Here is a 16205-nt window from a genome sequence, read left to right as displayed (position 1 = left end):
GTAAGTACATTAAACACATTATTAAAGAAACTAGGATACTGGAAACGTTGATCTGATACAGTTTGAAATAGTTTTTCAGATACTTATCAATGCGCTTGAAAATATAAATTTACTAGCAAAGTGGTAAAAGTCATATGGATTTTAAGTAACAGATTTTTGACAGTGTCGAGCTCCGAATCATCTTTGCCAGTTCTTTCTTGCGATTTTTATAAACTATAAGCTGAAGGAAGTTGTAGTATTTCAAATTTAAAGTGTCTATAGTTCTATGAGTATAATATATTAAAGGTATATATTGATATAGTCATAACTGACAAAATCGCAAAACCTTGTATATATATAGATTTAAACAATGCTTATATAAAACCATTGATTTATTTTTTCAGAATTTTTGCTCAAAGCCACAACACAAGAGTTATCCTCGTGTAGTAGTCCCTAATTTTGAACTGATATACTAAATGGCTAAATGGGTTAAGACATTCGTCTAGTAATCTGAAGGTCGCGGGTTCGAATCCTGGTCGCACCAAACATACTTGCCCTTTCAGCCGTGGGGGCGTTATATTTAGTGACGGTCAATCCCACTATTCGTTGGTAAAAGAGTAGCCCAAGAGTTGGCGGTCGGTGGTGATGACTAGCTGCCTTCCCTCTAGTCTTACAGTGCTAAATTAGGGACGGCTAGAACAGATAGCCCTCGAGTAGCTTTGCGCGAAATAAAAAAAAAAGAACAAAATAAAACTGACAGACTAAAGGCAAGGCGTCTACTGCCATCTCTTGAGCTGCTGTAATCGAATAGTTGTATTTGACTGTCATAACATGCATAACATGATTTCGTGGAAAGGGGAAGCGGCCCAGGGACTCTTAACTACGCAGTCCAGTACACTAACCAATAGGCCACGTACGACTTTTCCTTTTTTTCTCTTTCCGAGCTTTTTTCGTTTCCCAACGTATAACAATAATCCGACACCACTTTTCAACAAATGGGCAATGTCCGAACACCGAAGAATATTTCATGCACATAACTTCAAAATTATCTACTGTACGAAGGACTGTAGCTGTTAAAATATTATGAAGGTAATAAACACCTCTTATTTGAAACAATCTTCGATGTATTGACTGCAACTTTAGTTTTCTGCAGGGTATTAATTTTTTCAGTCTTCTTGATTTCAATATAAAATATTGTCACACTATTGAGTGAACCAAAAATGCGAGTTCAAAGACCATAGAGACCTATCGTTTATGAAGTTGAAATTTCTAATTTTCTTACCATCCACGTTATAGTAGGACATATACCAATGTACGTAATGTTATAAATGATACCATATATAAAGATATTTCTCCAAGTGTAGCTTGCCTCGCTGTTTCTCAAAGTTCATCTTTCTTCTGATACTTCCAGTAATCATTCCTGATGTGATTATTAATACGTAATATTTTTGTGTTTCTTCATTGCATCTAGTTTAAAATAACCACAACGATTAATAATACTTACACTAAGATACAATTGCCTTATACAAATATCACCCACATGTCTTTCGAAGAGAACCTTTAGAAGGAATAACTGAATTTTTTTGTATCTCTTAGCTGACACTTTAACAGCCCACCACATGTATTTCTTTCCATAGTTCAACAAACTGGTGGGCACATTTTCTTGAAAACAAATCTCTTATTAAAATAGGGGAGCTCTGTTCATCTTAAATGAACTTAAGTGTAGATAATTCAAGTATGACTACTGAATTTCACTAGAACCACTACTTTTTATTATTTTCATGCTCTAGTAAACTTGAAGAAATACTTGGTCTCACCTAGACCGAGATTTTAGATTTACTTTCTTTGCCTAATTTCTCGACATTTCATAATAACTACAGCTTCAATCCAACTATTTTTGAAGTGAATGGAGTTTTCTGCTTTACTGCTACCGTTTTCAAGTCCTAACATATTTTTCATTATTTTCACACTTGGAATCCTTTTCACATTTAAGGCCTTTCCCTGCAACTACACATTGCATTTTTAAAATAATAAATCTTTGTACACTTCAAGATTGTTAGTATAAAAAAAACAGCCAATATCATCTGTTTCTTATTACTCCTGGTGTCTCCTTCAGTTTTGCTAGATGTTATGAGATGTTTAACAGCATTTTGGATTTTATCTTCATAAAAAGGTTACATCTGAGTAACTCAGGTTGCGTGTCTTCATCTTGAATGGCATTCACAAGCTTATCATCTGCCAACCAAATGATGGTTTTTTAGGGTTACTTCTATACATAACTGAATGAAATCTTCCATATTATTCGTGGGGGTACTTCTATATAGAACAACTGAATAAGATATTCCACACTATTCTTGCGGGTGTTTCTATATAGTACAACTTAATAAGGTCTTCCACATTATTCGTGGGGGTAATTCTATATAGAACAACTGAATACGATCGTCTACATTATAATTATAGGTACTTCTATACAAAACAACTGAATGAGATCTTCCACATTATTCGTGGGGGTAATTCTATATAGAACAACTGGATACGATTGTCTACATTATAATTGTAGGTACTTCTATACAAAACAACTGAATGAGATCTTCCACATTATTCATGGGGGTAATTCTATATAGAACAACTGAATACGATCGTCTACATTATAATTGTAGGTACTTCTATACAAAACAACTGAATGAGATCTTCCACATTATTCTTGTAGGTAATTCTATACAAAACAACTGAACGAGATCTTCTACATTATAATTGTAGGTACTTCTATACAGAACAACTGAATGAGATCTTCCACATTATTCTTGTAGGTACTTCTATACAAAACAACTGAACGAGATCTTCTACATTATCAGCAAGCTCCAGAAGAATTAGCGTCCACACAAAACTGTCCAAGGACTAACTATTTAAATACCTAACAATCTAGCCATAACTACCTCTGAACCTTAAATGACTCTAATTCTCTATCTCAAACTGACTAGATTCAATACAAGACAACAAGTTACTCGAAGATTATTTTTTTTGGATTCATTTAAACATCAAACAGAGGGTATCTGTCGACTGAATCTGTAATTCAAACCAACAAATTATTGCACTAGCTATAAAACCAGATGACACGTTACAGAAAATCAGTACAATGGTTTCTCATTATTCAGTTCAATAAACATCATAGATACGATTTTAATTTGACACAGTGCATAAATCAAGCTGTGTAGAAATATTAAGTTATATTCTCTCTTTAAAACCGTAATTACTATAAACCACTTTTTCATAATTGACAAAAAGATTTCTTTGTGGTTAATTAATGCGACATTCTCTCGCTATCAGTATATTATATCAAGAAACAAATACAATAAATAAAGTGTAAAAACTAGAGTGATTAACAATACTTCACGTATACAAGTTTATATTTTGCCACCAGCATCAGTGCCTAAGTTAACGTCAGAAACTATGTACCTTCAACGTCATTACTTTTGGAATAAATGATAAAAAAATTCTGATATTATAGGTTTCCCGCTGGTACAGCGGTAAGTCTAGGGATTTACAACACTAAAATCAGGGGTTCGATTTATAGCCCGATGTGGCTTTGCTATAAGAAAACACTCAGACACACTAAAGTTATAATACAGTTCTTTTCTGTATCTTTGAAAACAAAATCTTTATAAACATTATAAAAGAAAGGCTATTAATCAAAATGAACTTACAAAATATTTGATTGATGAAATATGGTAATTAAAAGTGTTAATGCCTTGAAAGCTAGTAATGTAGATGCTCAGATATTAAGTTTCTAAATAAGACATAAACAAACTTTATGAAGACAGTTATTCGTAAAGGAGATATATATATATATTTGTCAAAATGGCGGTTTTCAAGACACTGGAAGCGGTGGGAATAACTTCTTTTTCTTTAAAAAAACAACGTAATAACATTAGGCCTTTTAATCGAATAAGGTAGATACACTTTCTATTGTACTCTACATTTTTTTCTTACTTTACCTGTAAGGTGTATCATTCATACCTCCATTAAGTACTGGTTTTTCACTATCCTGTTGCATGTCGGGTAATAGTTTTTCTCCACGTTTTCTGGAATTTGTAGACAACATATGATTACGCTGACTGCTAGTATTAGTACTGTCAGAAGTATCACTCGTAGTATCATACGCTGCTGATACTACTTGGGAGTAATCAGACGAAGGGGGTGGAATAGTGCTTGTAGGTGCCCAGTCCTGTTCACATGCACTGTCAGGAGACGGAACACGGCCGGTAACGTTTAACTTTAAAGAAACCATGATTACATCGTTCGTAACGATTGAGAAACCATTAAAATGATGACCAGGATTCGAAAATGATGGAAGATTCTCAACTGATGACACGACATAGATTTGGGCATTCCTGAAATAAAAAATCGACAACAAGGTATAAATAAATCTTTCCTTAATAAAAAACTACTACTAATAATAATTTGCATACTTAACCATCAAATAACAAACTACTTCTTTGAAGATAACCATCCTTTCAAGCTACAACATAAACTTATTGTGCATAAGTTGTCGTATCAAAACAGAACGCGATTTTTTAGAATGTGTTAGAATCTTTTTTATCTTATTCACCTACGAAAGTCAAGTATTTGATGTCAAGACCATGATAAAAATAAAGGTTTCAAATGTAATTAATGTTTTTTTTCTTAAACTGACAGGGTTAAGGCAACAATTCGACAGCACTCACCACCAACTCTTGAGATAGAGTTATCTAATAATGGAATTCAACTGCCACTATTATAGAACATTCATGGGGCCCGGCATGGTCAGGTGAAATAAGGCGTTCGACTCAAAATCTAAGGGTCATGGGTTCGAATCCCCATCGCACCAAACATGCTTGCCCTCCCAGCCGTGGGTGCGTTATAATGTGACGGTCAATCCCACTATTCGTTGGTAAAAGAGTAGCCCAAGAATCGGAGGTAGGTAGTGATGACTAGCTGCCTTCTCTCTTGTCTTCTACTAAATTAGGGACGGCTAGCACAGATAGCCCTAGAGTAGCTTTGCACGAACTTTAAAAACAAACAAACATTCACGGTCCCAAATTATAGGTTAATATTTTGCTGCAACGTGCCTTTAATCATCAATTCTTGGACTCACAGTCGGAGCATGTTAATTACCGGGCTATGCCTGACATTTTTGCTGTATTTGAGACCGATATCTGGACTGTTTTGGTTTGGTGTGTTTTGAATTTCGCACAAAGCTACTTGAGGGTTATCTGTGCTAGCCGTCCCTACTTTAGCAGTGTAAGACTAGAGGGAAAGCAGTTAGTCATCACCACCCACCGCCAACTCTTGGGCTACTCTTTTACCAACGAATAGTGGGATTGACCGTAACATCATAACGCCCCCACGGCTGAAAGGGCGAGCATGTTTAGTGCGACCGGGATTCGATCCCGCGAGTCTGGACTGCTAATGTCAAATTACACTATTGAGGTAACTACAGACAAAACGATGTTTCTTTTATGTGTTTTGTGTACATAATTACATACAAAATTACAAAAAATAGACAAATATTTAAGAGATACATATCAAATAAATAGACAAGTAATTAATAGGCACATATAAATAAATAGGCAGACAGATGTGTGTGATTACAGCATCTTGTGTATCCATCAAAGCATGGCGAGAGTTGAAGTATTGAAACACGAAGAAATTAAAAAGCATGTGTTACGTGTCTTGAATACATAAAAGTGGGGTGTTGGTCAACTCAAAGATCGTCTCTCTTGAGTTACAAACATTTTTCCAAATTTCATTCCAACAATTGCGCTGTCACGAAGAACACCTATGTCGAGTGAAAGGTTAAATGTTTCGGTCGTTAATCAAAAAGGCTGAAATGATTCGTAAATGAAGGTATATCTATAGCCAAGTCTGGTATCGACTACTGCAACTACCTATCACACTCATTCATACTAAAATTATACAATGGTAAAGAGTGTTCAAAGGAAAATGTCAGCTTTGTTCCAACATTGTGGAAAAATACGATTAGGGTTAAGTCGACAGGCGTACGTCACGCAAAACCAAGATATGTAAACACTAATATTCGTAATTTCTATAATGATACGAGATAATATATTGCGCTAAGTCACTTCTGAATGAACACTAAGCAGCAGCATACACTTAAAAAGATTTTTTTTGTAGCTATCGGGTTATTAAGAAAAAATATTCAAATAGTGAAAAAAATTACCCGACGATATTTTTGAAGAGGGAAAAATACAGATTTGTAAACTTTCTACAACTTCAGATTGGGAGAACGAAACAAATATGGCGGATAACTGTACAAAGTGAAAAATTATAACCAGCTTGTAGCGAATTGCTAAAAGATGTGGATTAGTTCTGTGTCAAAGCTCTGGCTTTCTGAGTTGACGCGATCAGGGTAGGAATCCGTGTGATACCAAAAAAGGATTCCCTGTATTTTAAGCTACTGGTGAGAATGGTGGATAGCAGGCTGCTGCTCATTGGCTGCCTTCTGTCTGGTCAGTAGCTCAAATTTAGAGCAGGAGCTGATAGTCTTATTAGCTTTAGCATTAAATAAAGGATAAATATAAAGCATAAGATTCAGCTGGTAGCGTATTGTATTACACATCTTTACTCATATACGCACACTTGATTTTGTCATATTAAGGAAACATAAGAAGTACCTTCCAAAATCCATACGAGTAATAAATTCATTAATTGGGTTTTTGGATTGCATTTTTATACTTTTCCAGTTGATCCTAAATGATTTTTGGCATTTACGAAAAGCAACCAACAGCTAGTGCTGGCCTAAATACAAATCGTTGCAAATAATAAGGTTAGGATAATTTTTCTAGTGGCCTGGCATGGCTAGATGGTTGGTTTGGGTGCATAACTCGTAATCTGTGAATCGTGCGTTTGAATACCTGGCCCACAAACCAAGCACGCCCTTTCAGCCGTGGGGGTGTTACATAGTAATGGTCAGTCCCATTACTCGTTGGTAAAAGAGTAGCCTACGAGTTGGCAGTGGGTGATGATGACTAGCAGCCTTCACTTCTAGTCTGACACTGCTAAATTAGGGATAGCTGATGCAAGTAGTTCTCGTTTTTCTAGGTCAGATACACAAACCAATAAAAATAATTTAGACACAAATATCAAAAATCTAGATGAGCGACACAATAAAGACGAAACATCTATATTTATCTTGACGGCCATATTTCTGTAGAAAGGTATTTATTTTTTACACTCCAGCGCACCTGTCACAGTTTATCATTTGTTAATTAAAAGATCCAAAAGAAGTTTCCGCATATGGCATAGCGGCAAGTCTGCGGGCTCACACTGCTAGAAACCGGGTTTCGATACCTGTGATGAATAAAGCACAGAAAACCCATTAAGTTGTTTTGTTCTTAATTACAAACAAGCATTATTATTACAACGCCATAGAAAACATCCAAATAGTAAATAAAGAAACAAATATAAACCTACGCAAAATTAAAGAAGCCTTACTTATACAACTCAAGCTCAAAATAAACCAATACAAAGGAACACATTTATACCTATATTAATAAATATATCCAGCATCTAAACACGCCCTCTACATTCATATTACACAACCACCTTTAAACGTGTGGTCAGCTATCGGTTAGTAACCTTTTCTTTCTTTGTGAACCTGACTATGACCGAAAAAGGTCGAAACATTGTTCGCTTCTCTAGTGTTTTCTCTACCCATACCAGCCGTTTTAAAATATGAGTTGCTTAAAATATATATATATATATATATTCTAATGTTGGCTCAAACTAATTTTAGTTACAGCGATTTAAAAGTAGAGATAAAAAATTAAGTTTTAAGTAACTCAGTTTTGTAGTTTAGAATTTTTTGTTTCAATACTTTTTGTGGCATTACAACTTCCTGCATTATTATAGCTAGTTGCTTCACGTATATATGAATCTCTACTTATTTGTATAAAATTTAGAATTTTTTAATACACATATATAATTACAAAAGATCTTAGACTCACTCTTGGTCTATATAACCAAACAAAACGGTTCAATTAAAGCAACTGTGGTTGTAATGTCTTTTATAATAAAATGTTAATACATTTCAAATTTAACCGGTGTTGTAGCTATATATGTTTACAGAGACGACAAATCATTTAAAATTTTCAAAATATTAAGTATGTGAAACATCTGTCACTAAATCTATTTAAACAACAATAATACAGGGACTAACAACACTTTCCAGTTGATCTTACTGGTCGATTTCTGTCAACATGATCTTTAAATTTCCAAATTGTTAACACAATTCTCCAAGGGTACAACTAGCCCCTGTCTTCCCTATCTACGCCACTGGAGGTAGGTTAATTATACTAATATTTGTGTGTGTGTTTTTTTGTATAGCAAAGCTACATCGGGCTATTTACTGAATCCACCGAGAGGAATTGAACCCCTGATTTTAGCGTTGTAAATTACTAGACTTATCGCTGTACCAGCGAGGGACAACTATATTGATCAAAACTATAAAAAAAATCTCATAACTTAAGAGAATCCTGCATGACAAACTGGCTACAAGTACACGATTTCATAAATCAGTATACACAAAAAATACTAAAACCTATAATACTCGGTATAGACTGACTCATCAGTTTGGTATCCTTCTTTTTAATAATATACTTCACTCATATCCCCAATATAATCTTACACTACCCTACAAAAGTGTTTCTGAAATTAAAGTAATAAGGGATTCACTAATGTACGCCTAATAATGATAACAGATGCAGCAAAAGAATCGTTGAAACTGATATCACAATACACTGACGTTAAAACGGACTTAACTAAAGAATATCGTTGAAACTGATATTACAATACAGTGACGTTAAAACGGACTTAACAAAAGAATATCGTTGAAACTGATATTACAATACACTGACGTTAAAACTTGTTTGTTTGTTTGTTTTGGAATTTCGCACAAAGCTACTCGAGGGCTATCTGTGCTAGCCGTCCCTAATTTAGCAGTGTAAGACTAGAGGGAAGGCAGCTAGTCATCACCACCCACCGCCACCTCTTGGTCTACTCTTTTACCAACGAAAAGTGGGATTGACCGTAACATTATAACGCCCCCACGGCTGGGAGGGCGAGCATGTTTGGCGCGACTCGGGCGCGAACCAGCGACCCTCAGATTACGAAGCGCACGCCTTAACGCGCTAGGCCATGCCAGGACCCAACGTTAAAACTGACTTAGCAAAAGAATATCGTTGAAACTGATATTACAATACACTAACGTTAAAACTGACTTAACAAAAGAATATCGTTGAAACTGATATTACAATACACTAACGTTAAAACTGACTTAACAAAAGAATATCGTTGAAACTGATATTACAATACACTAACGTTAAAATTGACTTAATAAAGAATATCGTTGAAACCGATATTACAATACACTAACGTTAAAACTGATATAACAAAAGAATCATTGAAACTAATATTACAATATTCTAACGTTAAAACTGACTAAACAAAAGAATCGTTTAAACTGATATTACAATATTCTAACGTTAAAACTGACTAAACAAAAGAATCGTTGAAACTGATATTACAATACTCTAACGTTAAAACTGATTTAACAAAAGAATATCGTTGAAACTGAAGTGACAAATTGTTAGCTGAAACAAAAGTAATAATAAAACAGCTGTTGAAACTGATAAAAACGATTACTGCGGATGTCGAAAACAAATCCTCTGATCTTCAAATTACCGACTTATTTAACTACTATTCCTTTAAGGCCTCGTTAGCACTAAATATAGCAAATATAGCGTGGCTGACATAATATCTTACTTTATTTTTCACTTGCATACACAAGTTCTTATCAATAATTCATAAACGAGTTATCAAATATTAAAAGTGTTAATTCATGTCGACTTATGGAAACAAGGCCCTTCTCAACTAAAAACCGAAACTTATCATGAAATACACATCATTACAATCCAACCATGGCTCTTTTATCTTGTCATGTGTCAACTTTGCTTTTTCTATATGTTGCTGCTCTCGCTTATTTGAAGTGAATCACAAAGCAACACAATGGGCTATCTCTGCTTTGCCCGCCACCAATATCGAAACCCGGATTCTAGCGTTTTAATTCCGCAGACATATCGCCCTGCTACTAGGGGGCACTGCTATCGCACCAACTTTGTCATCTTATTCCTTCTTAACAATCGTTCAGTTTCTAGGTCAAACTCGTGCCACCTTCAATTTATTGTGAATAGTCTACACTACTAACCCTACTCTCTCCTTTCTACAGCGAAAAATATTTGTTCCCTTTATCATAAGTGAAACGAATAACAATTACGAGGCATAACGAAACTTTTTCTTTCGGTGTGTGTGTGTGTGTGTGTGTGTGAAGAGTTACAGCTTCATCATGTTAACTGTAACAAAAATAACTAATTTGGAAAATTAAGATAACACAATATTTTGTATGCTGCTCGACAAAATTTCGAAACTTTATCATCGAGAAATTTCGGATAATGCTTTATAACATTTTATTTATTTGATGCTAAAAACTGGAGTAGTGCATCAATTCATTTTACTTAATGTAAAACAAATAGTTATCGAAATCTAAAAGACTTTCGTGATTCGTTAGAATAGCATTTATTGCTTATAAATGGTTGTCATAAACAGCAGAATTATTTGACTCCTTACACTTTACACACGGCGCAGATAGCCTAGTTGCTTTGCGTCATAAAACGCCAAACCAATCATTTTCGGCCGTAGTGTTATTTCCGAATTTTCGCGCACAGTTACGCAATATCTTTCTACGCTTAAAACTGTCGTCCTCCAAAGAAAAGGCAGTTAATCAACAACAGCATATGTCCCCCGGTGGGACATCGGTAAGTTTTCGAATATACAGTGACAAAATCAGAGATGCGATTCCCTTCAGTAGATACAGCAAATAGCCTGATGTGGCTTTGCTATAAAACACACACACACAAATACAGCACACTTCACAAACCCTTGAACTATTTTGTTTGACCGAATAGCGAGATTTAATCATCATTATTTTATCGTGCATCCACAACCTCAACGTACAGAGTGCATTTATACGGCATCGTGTTGTGAACATTTATTCCTTGTATTCACATTCAGGACATGCTAACCACTAGACTACGCCCGACCTATTAAGGCTATGTACAAATGTTATGCATACACTTTCATGTTCTACTTTGCGTACTCTTCGATATTAAAGCTCTGTTATCAGTTACGTTATTAGCAGGTACTGTCTGATATTTTAATTCCATGTAATCGACTCAGCATATACTAAAACTAATCCAAATTAGAGATTCAAAGTCTACGTGTTGTTGTTTACCGATTACAAATACCGTTTGCAAAGTCTCAGCATTTTCTTCGTTTTTGTTTGTTTTGAATTTCGCGCAAAGCTACACGAGGGCTTTCTGCGCTAGCCGTCCCTAATTTAGCAGTGCAAGACTAGAGGGAAGGCAGCTAGTCATCACCATCCACCGCCAATTCTTGGGCTACTCTTTTACCAACAAATGGTGGGATCGACCGAACAATAAAACATCAATCGCATCTTGCACAGCGTGTCCTACAAAACGGGAGTTCGTGGGTATGTGTTTCGCTTCTTATTAACTGATGATTGCACCCTCACAAGCTAATAACAATATTAATAGCCCCAGAATTTGTTCCTCATGAGATATATCCTCCATTCTCTAAGTACACTTCTGTTTATATTTATTTAATGTTGAAATATATGAAAGACACTAACATTTTGTTCTTTGTTCAGTGAGGACGACAGACAACTCGAGATAAATGTTTACTTATCCTACCGAATATTTCGGTTTTTCAAAGGACGTCACAGGTTACAAAACTGTCACTTTTATTTAAGATTATTTCTTGTTTAACCCTAAACTATATCAAATATGACTTAATACCGTTCGATTTGGTTTGTTTAGAATTTCGCGCAAAGCTACACGAGGGCTATCTGCACTAGCATTTCCAAATTTTGCAATGTAAGACGAGAGGGAAGGCAGGTAGTCATCACCACTCACCACCAACTCTTGAGCTACTCTTTTGCCAACGAATACGTCTGACGAGCATGTTTGGTGTGACGAGGATTCAAATCTGCGACTCTTGTATTACGAGTCGAGTGCCTTAACTACCTGGCCATGCGGGTCGAGTGCCTTAACCACCTGACCATGCCGGGCCCATAGTTTGGTACTGCAGCATAAAATCATTCATCTACGCACGGACACTGATGCAGGGAGTATAAAATGTCAATCAAATAACACAAAATCACATTTTACATTCTCCGTTATACATTACAATATTTGTATTTTAAATCTCGCCAACTCTGTACAGTGGAAAATACAGCTTGTATTTTGTATTTCATGACAAAGCTGCTAGGACTATCCGCCACCGTCAATAATTTTGCACGACTGATCAGAGAGAAGGAAGCCAGTTAGCAACTCCCTACAACCTACTAACCATGCCAAAGGATTGACAATCACACTTAAAACACACCACAGCTGAAAACACGACAATTATTTAGTGATATCGCACAGATTCAAACCCGACTAGCCAGCTCCAAAATCCAGAAAATATAGCTTTGTGCATCCTGTATTTTAATGGTGAGTAAGATGTGAGTAAAATCATTGTATTAATGTTAAAGTTAATACCTTAATTATTAACTGACATGGACACGTGTACGTCCTTCTTTCTCTAGGGTATCGCAATATCAAATTTACCCAACCTTCAATAACAAGAAAAGGTTTTCCCTGCAAAGTTACCAAAGTTACCAGTTTAAAGTTTCAGATAAGTAAGGAGAAATTAACACTCGTATCTTTATGGTTTTTATTGTGTATCTAAAAATAAAACTGCTTATTAGAGAGCTTTTCATCCAGAAATGTGGCAAGTAAAAGGGTTAAACCTTACATGAATAATAGCTTTCACACATTTCTTGAAATTATATAAAAACGTTTAGGTACTACTGTCCCTATGGCAAGCCATCTCAACCAGAATCTAACAATTCCCAACTTTTAAAGCCCATGTATTGATCTAGAACGTATATTCTGCGCTTATTATCTGTTTGTTCAGTCCAGCAGGTTTACAAGTGCTACTAATTGTTCACTCACTTCACTGCCATGGAGTATAAACTACAAGATAACTAATGAAAGTAATTTATATACCTAAAAGTGAGAAGAAAACTTTAATAACTCTTAGTTCTTATATAACTTACCTTTATCTGTATTCTATCGCATATAAAGTAAGACGTTACTTCACAGTGTTTCCGAAAGACAACTTTTCGAAACTATGTGATGAACAACAGTTCTCTCTTTTAATGGCCACGTCTGTACGGAATAATATAAATACGTAAAATAAACACCAAGTTCCTTCAGGTCAGTTAATGAGAGACAGCGAGTACAATAATTAAAATAAAGTTCGTGGAAGACAGACACTTGGCGGTATGTTAATCCAAAGCTTCGACGAGACAGCAACACAGATCAATGATATCGTTGGCGCCTGGGACTTAAGATTCCAATACAGCGAAAATCTCCATTACTATACAGCCATTGTTTTCAACACCACGTGTTATACCTTAAGGCATTTGCTTATTACGTACAACAATCAAACCTTGTTCCAGCACATCTGTGCAGAAGTTATAAAGAAAAGTACTTGAAAACATGTTAACACAATTGAAAATATGGAGACAAGGAGACTCTTCGTAAAACATGTACCACATAACTTCAGTTAAAAATAAACATCTTGGAATTGAAAGTACAGTATCTTCTGGTTGTCCCTCCCCCTGACAATGTAGTTCTACAAAAGTGTTTAACAAAGGCGTAAGACCAAAGGAATGGCGAAAACACACAATTTTTGGACTGATTTTTTCGAAATTTAGGTTATAACGCTGGTAGGATACAAGTTATAGTAAATAACAATAGGTATCCATAGCTTTAAATAAATGATCCACCAGTTCGCTTCCACAGTTTATCTTCAAAGAGTAACCGTAACTGCAATTTCTCTTTTTTCTATGGTCCTAATATTAAGAAATAAGAATGAGTAACTGTGCACCTACAACGTATTACTTGATATGTAAAGTGATATCAGGCGCAGTGCAAATGGTCAAGCAGGGAAGGTCACTAACCCCATAGAAAGCACGCAAATTTAACAAGTTGACGGATGTAGGTTCGCTGGTTCTCAACTAAGAGCGAACCTAAATGCTTTCAATTAAATGCAATGCTAGAATACTTTCAATAAATATCACTTATTTATTTTATGTTAACGAAGGCTTTTTTTATGTTCAATGTGGAACAAAATAATTCATATGACCCACGTATAAGACCGCTGTTTTATTTGGGTGTTTATCTTTTATTTAAAAAGTCTTCAAGGTATGCTCCTCAGATGTGATACAGTGGATAAACATAGCTCAAAACAGAAATTACTACTAGATAAATGAAAGTTCAAAAATCAACTTCGAAAGTTTTATGCCATTTGCCTAACATGGGAATTCTTAAAGTGAGAAGGTGTTTGTATCTCAGAGCAGCTGGTATCGGTATTAACACTTTTTATTGGTAAGCAGAGAACAACGTTTTGACCTTCCTATGTCATCTTCAGGTTAACAAAGAGAATTTGCAAATAACCGTTGCCGGACACGTGTCTTAGGGACAAGAGTGTAAATGGGTACGAAATTGTAGGGGGCGATGCAGTTGGATGTTAGGTTATTAACTAGTATAGGTATAAAGATATTGATTTAATTTTGGTTTTAGTTGTTGCATAAGTAGGGCTTCTTTGATTTTGCGTTTGTTTACGTTTGTTTCCCTACCTAGTATCTGAGAATTTTCTATGATTATGTTGTGTTTATTTGATTTGCAGTGTTCAAAAACGTGTAAAGATGTTTGTTTTTTTTGTTTTTTGAATTTAGTTTCCATTTTTCTGCTTGTTTCTCCAATATAGAAGTCGTGGCAGTTGTTTCATTGTATTTTATAAATTATGTTGGTGTTGTGTTTCTCAGTGTAGTTTTTACATAGTATGGACTTTAGTTTTGCACTTGGTTTTTGAATAAATTTAGTGTTTACAACACACCTATACTAATTAATAGCCTAACATCCAACTGCAACGCCCCCTATAGTCCTGTACTTGTTTATACTCTCGGCCCTAAAGCATATGTCCAGCAATGGTCACTTGTAAACGCTCTTTGTTAACATGAAGACGACCAAAGAAATTCTTAACAGTATTCTCTGCTTATCAATAAAAGTGTTAATACCCATACCAGCCGTTCTGAGATACATTTTTATTTCAAGTGGGTTTCTCGTCATTGAGAAGGTGTTTATTTTAATTGTCACTGTTCTTGTATAGATAACGAGTGAAAAAAAAATATGTATCAACTACTCCACTGTTGTCTTTTTTAATTCAAAATTTTTAAACTGTTCTTCACAACTAACTGGTAAAGAAAGATTGTTTTTAACATTGAGATGTTCTGTCTAAAAATGTTGTTTCTTTTCATAATATACAAATCATTCGTAAGCTTTAAATAGCCTTTACTATGCATACATTTGGGGAACCTTTCTGTAGTAGAGCTGACTTGAAGTGTGTGATTTCTTATGGCAAAGCCACAGCGGACTATCTGATGTGATTTGGTTTATTTTGAATTTCGCGCAAAGCTGCACGAGGGCGATCTGCGCTAGCCGTCTCTAATTTATCAGTGTATGACTAGAGAGAAGACAGCTAGTCATCACCACCCACCGCCAATTCTTGGGCTACGCTTTTACCAATTAAAACTGGGATTGACAGTCACTTATAACGACCCCACGGCTGAAAGGTCGAATATGTTTGGTGTGACGTGGATTCGAACGATTCAAACCCATAACTCTCAGATTACGGACCTCTATCTGGTGTGTTCACCGATGGGAATGGAAATCATTATTTTAGTGTTATAAATCCATAGACTTAACGTTTCGCCAAAGAGGAACTCTCAATAGAAGCAAGAGTAGACGTGGAAATGGTTGTTGTTGTTTGTAATTAGGCACAAAGCTACACAATGGGCTATCTGTGTTCTGTCCACCACAGGTATCGAATTCCAGTTTCTAGCGTTGCAAGTCCGCAGACAATCCGCTGTGCCAATGGGGAGCCGTGATATGGAAACATGGAATAAGTTTGTCTATTCTGATAAAGGAAAACACCATGCATTATATGCAAACAGAACTAAATTATAAGGAAACAATGCGGTA

At 35.5% G+C, this 16205-nt stretch overlaps 1 protein-coding gene across 4 annotated transcripts in view; it reads right to left on the bottom strand.

The window, feature by feature from the left end:
* LOC143244955 (uncharacterized) overlaps positions 1 to 16205 on the bottom strand; it is a 42898-nt gene that overhangs the window by 6690 nt on the left and 20003 nt on the right. For 2 of the 4 annotated variants that reach the window (XM_076490561.1, XM_076490562.1), the window contains exon 2: positions 3997 to 4370. In XM_076490561.1, the coding sequence (XP_076346676.1) occupies positions 3997 to 4267 (271 nt within the window). In that variant the 5' untranslated portion in view covers positions 4268 to 4370. Of the gene's footprint in view, positions 1 to 3996; positions 4371 to 7223; positions 7330 to 13213; positions 13939 to 16205 lie in introns of those variants that run through there. The other 2 variants (XM_076490560.1, XM_076490564.1) reach the window with 2 other exon arrangements.

This window comes from Tachypleus tridentatus, chromosome 2, assembly GCF_004210375.1.
Source record: "Tachypleus tridentatus isolate NWPU-2018 chromosome 2, ASM421037v1, whole genome shotgun sequence".
Classification (NCBI taxonomy): Eukaryota; Metazoa; Arthropoda; class Merostomata; order Xiphosura; family Limulidae; genus Tachypleus; species Tachypleus tridentatus.
This window is presented reverse-complemented; position numbering and strand designations above follow the sequence as displayed.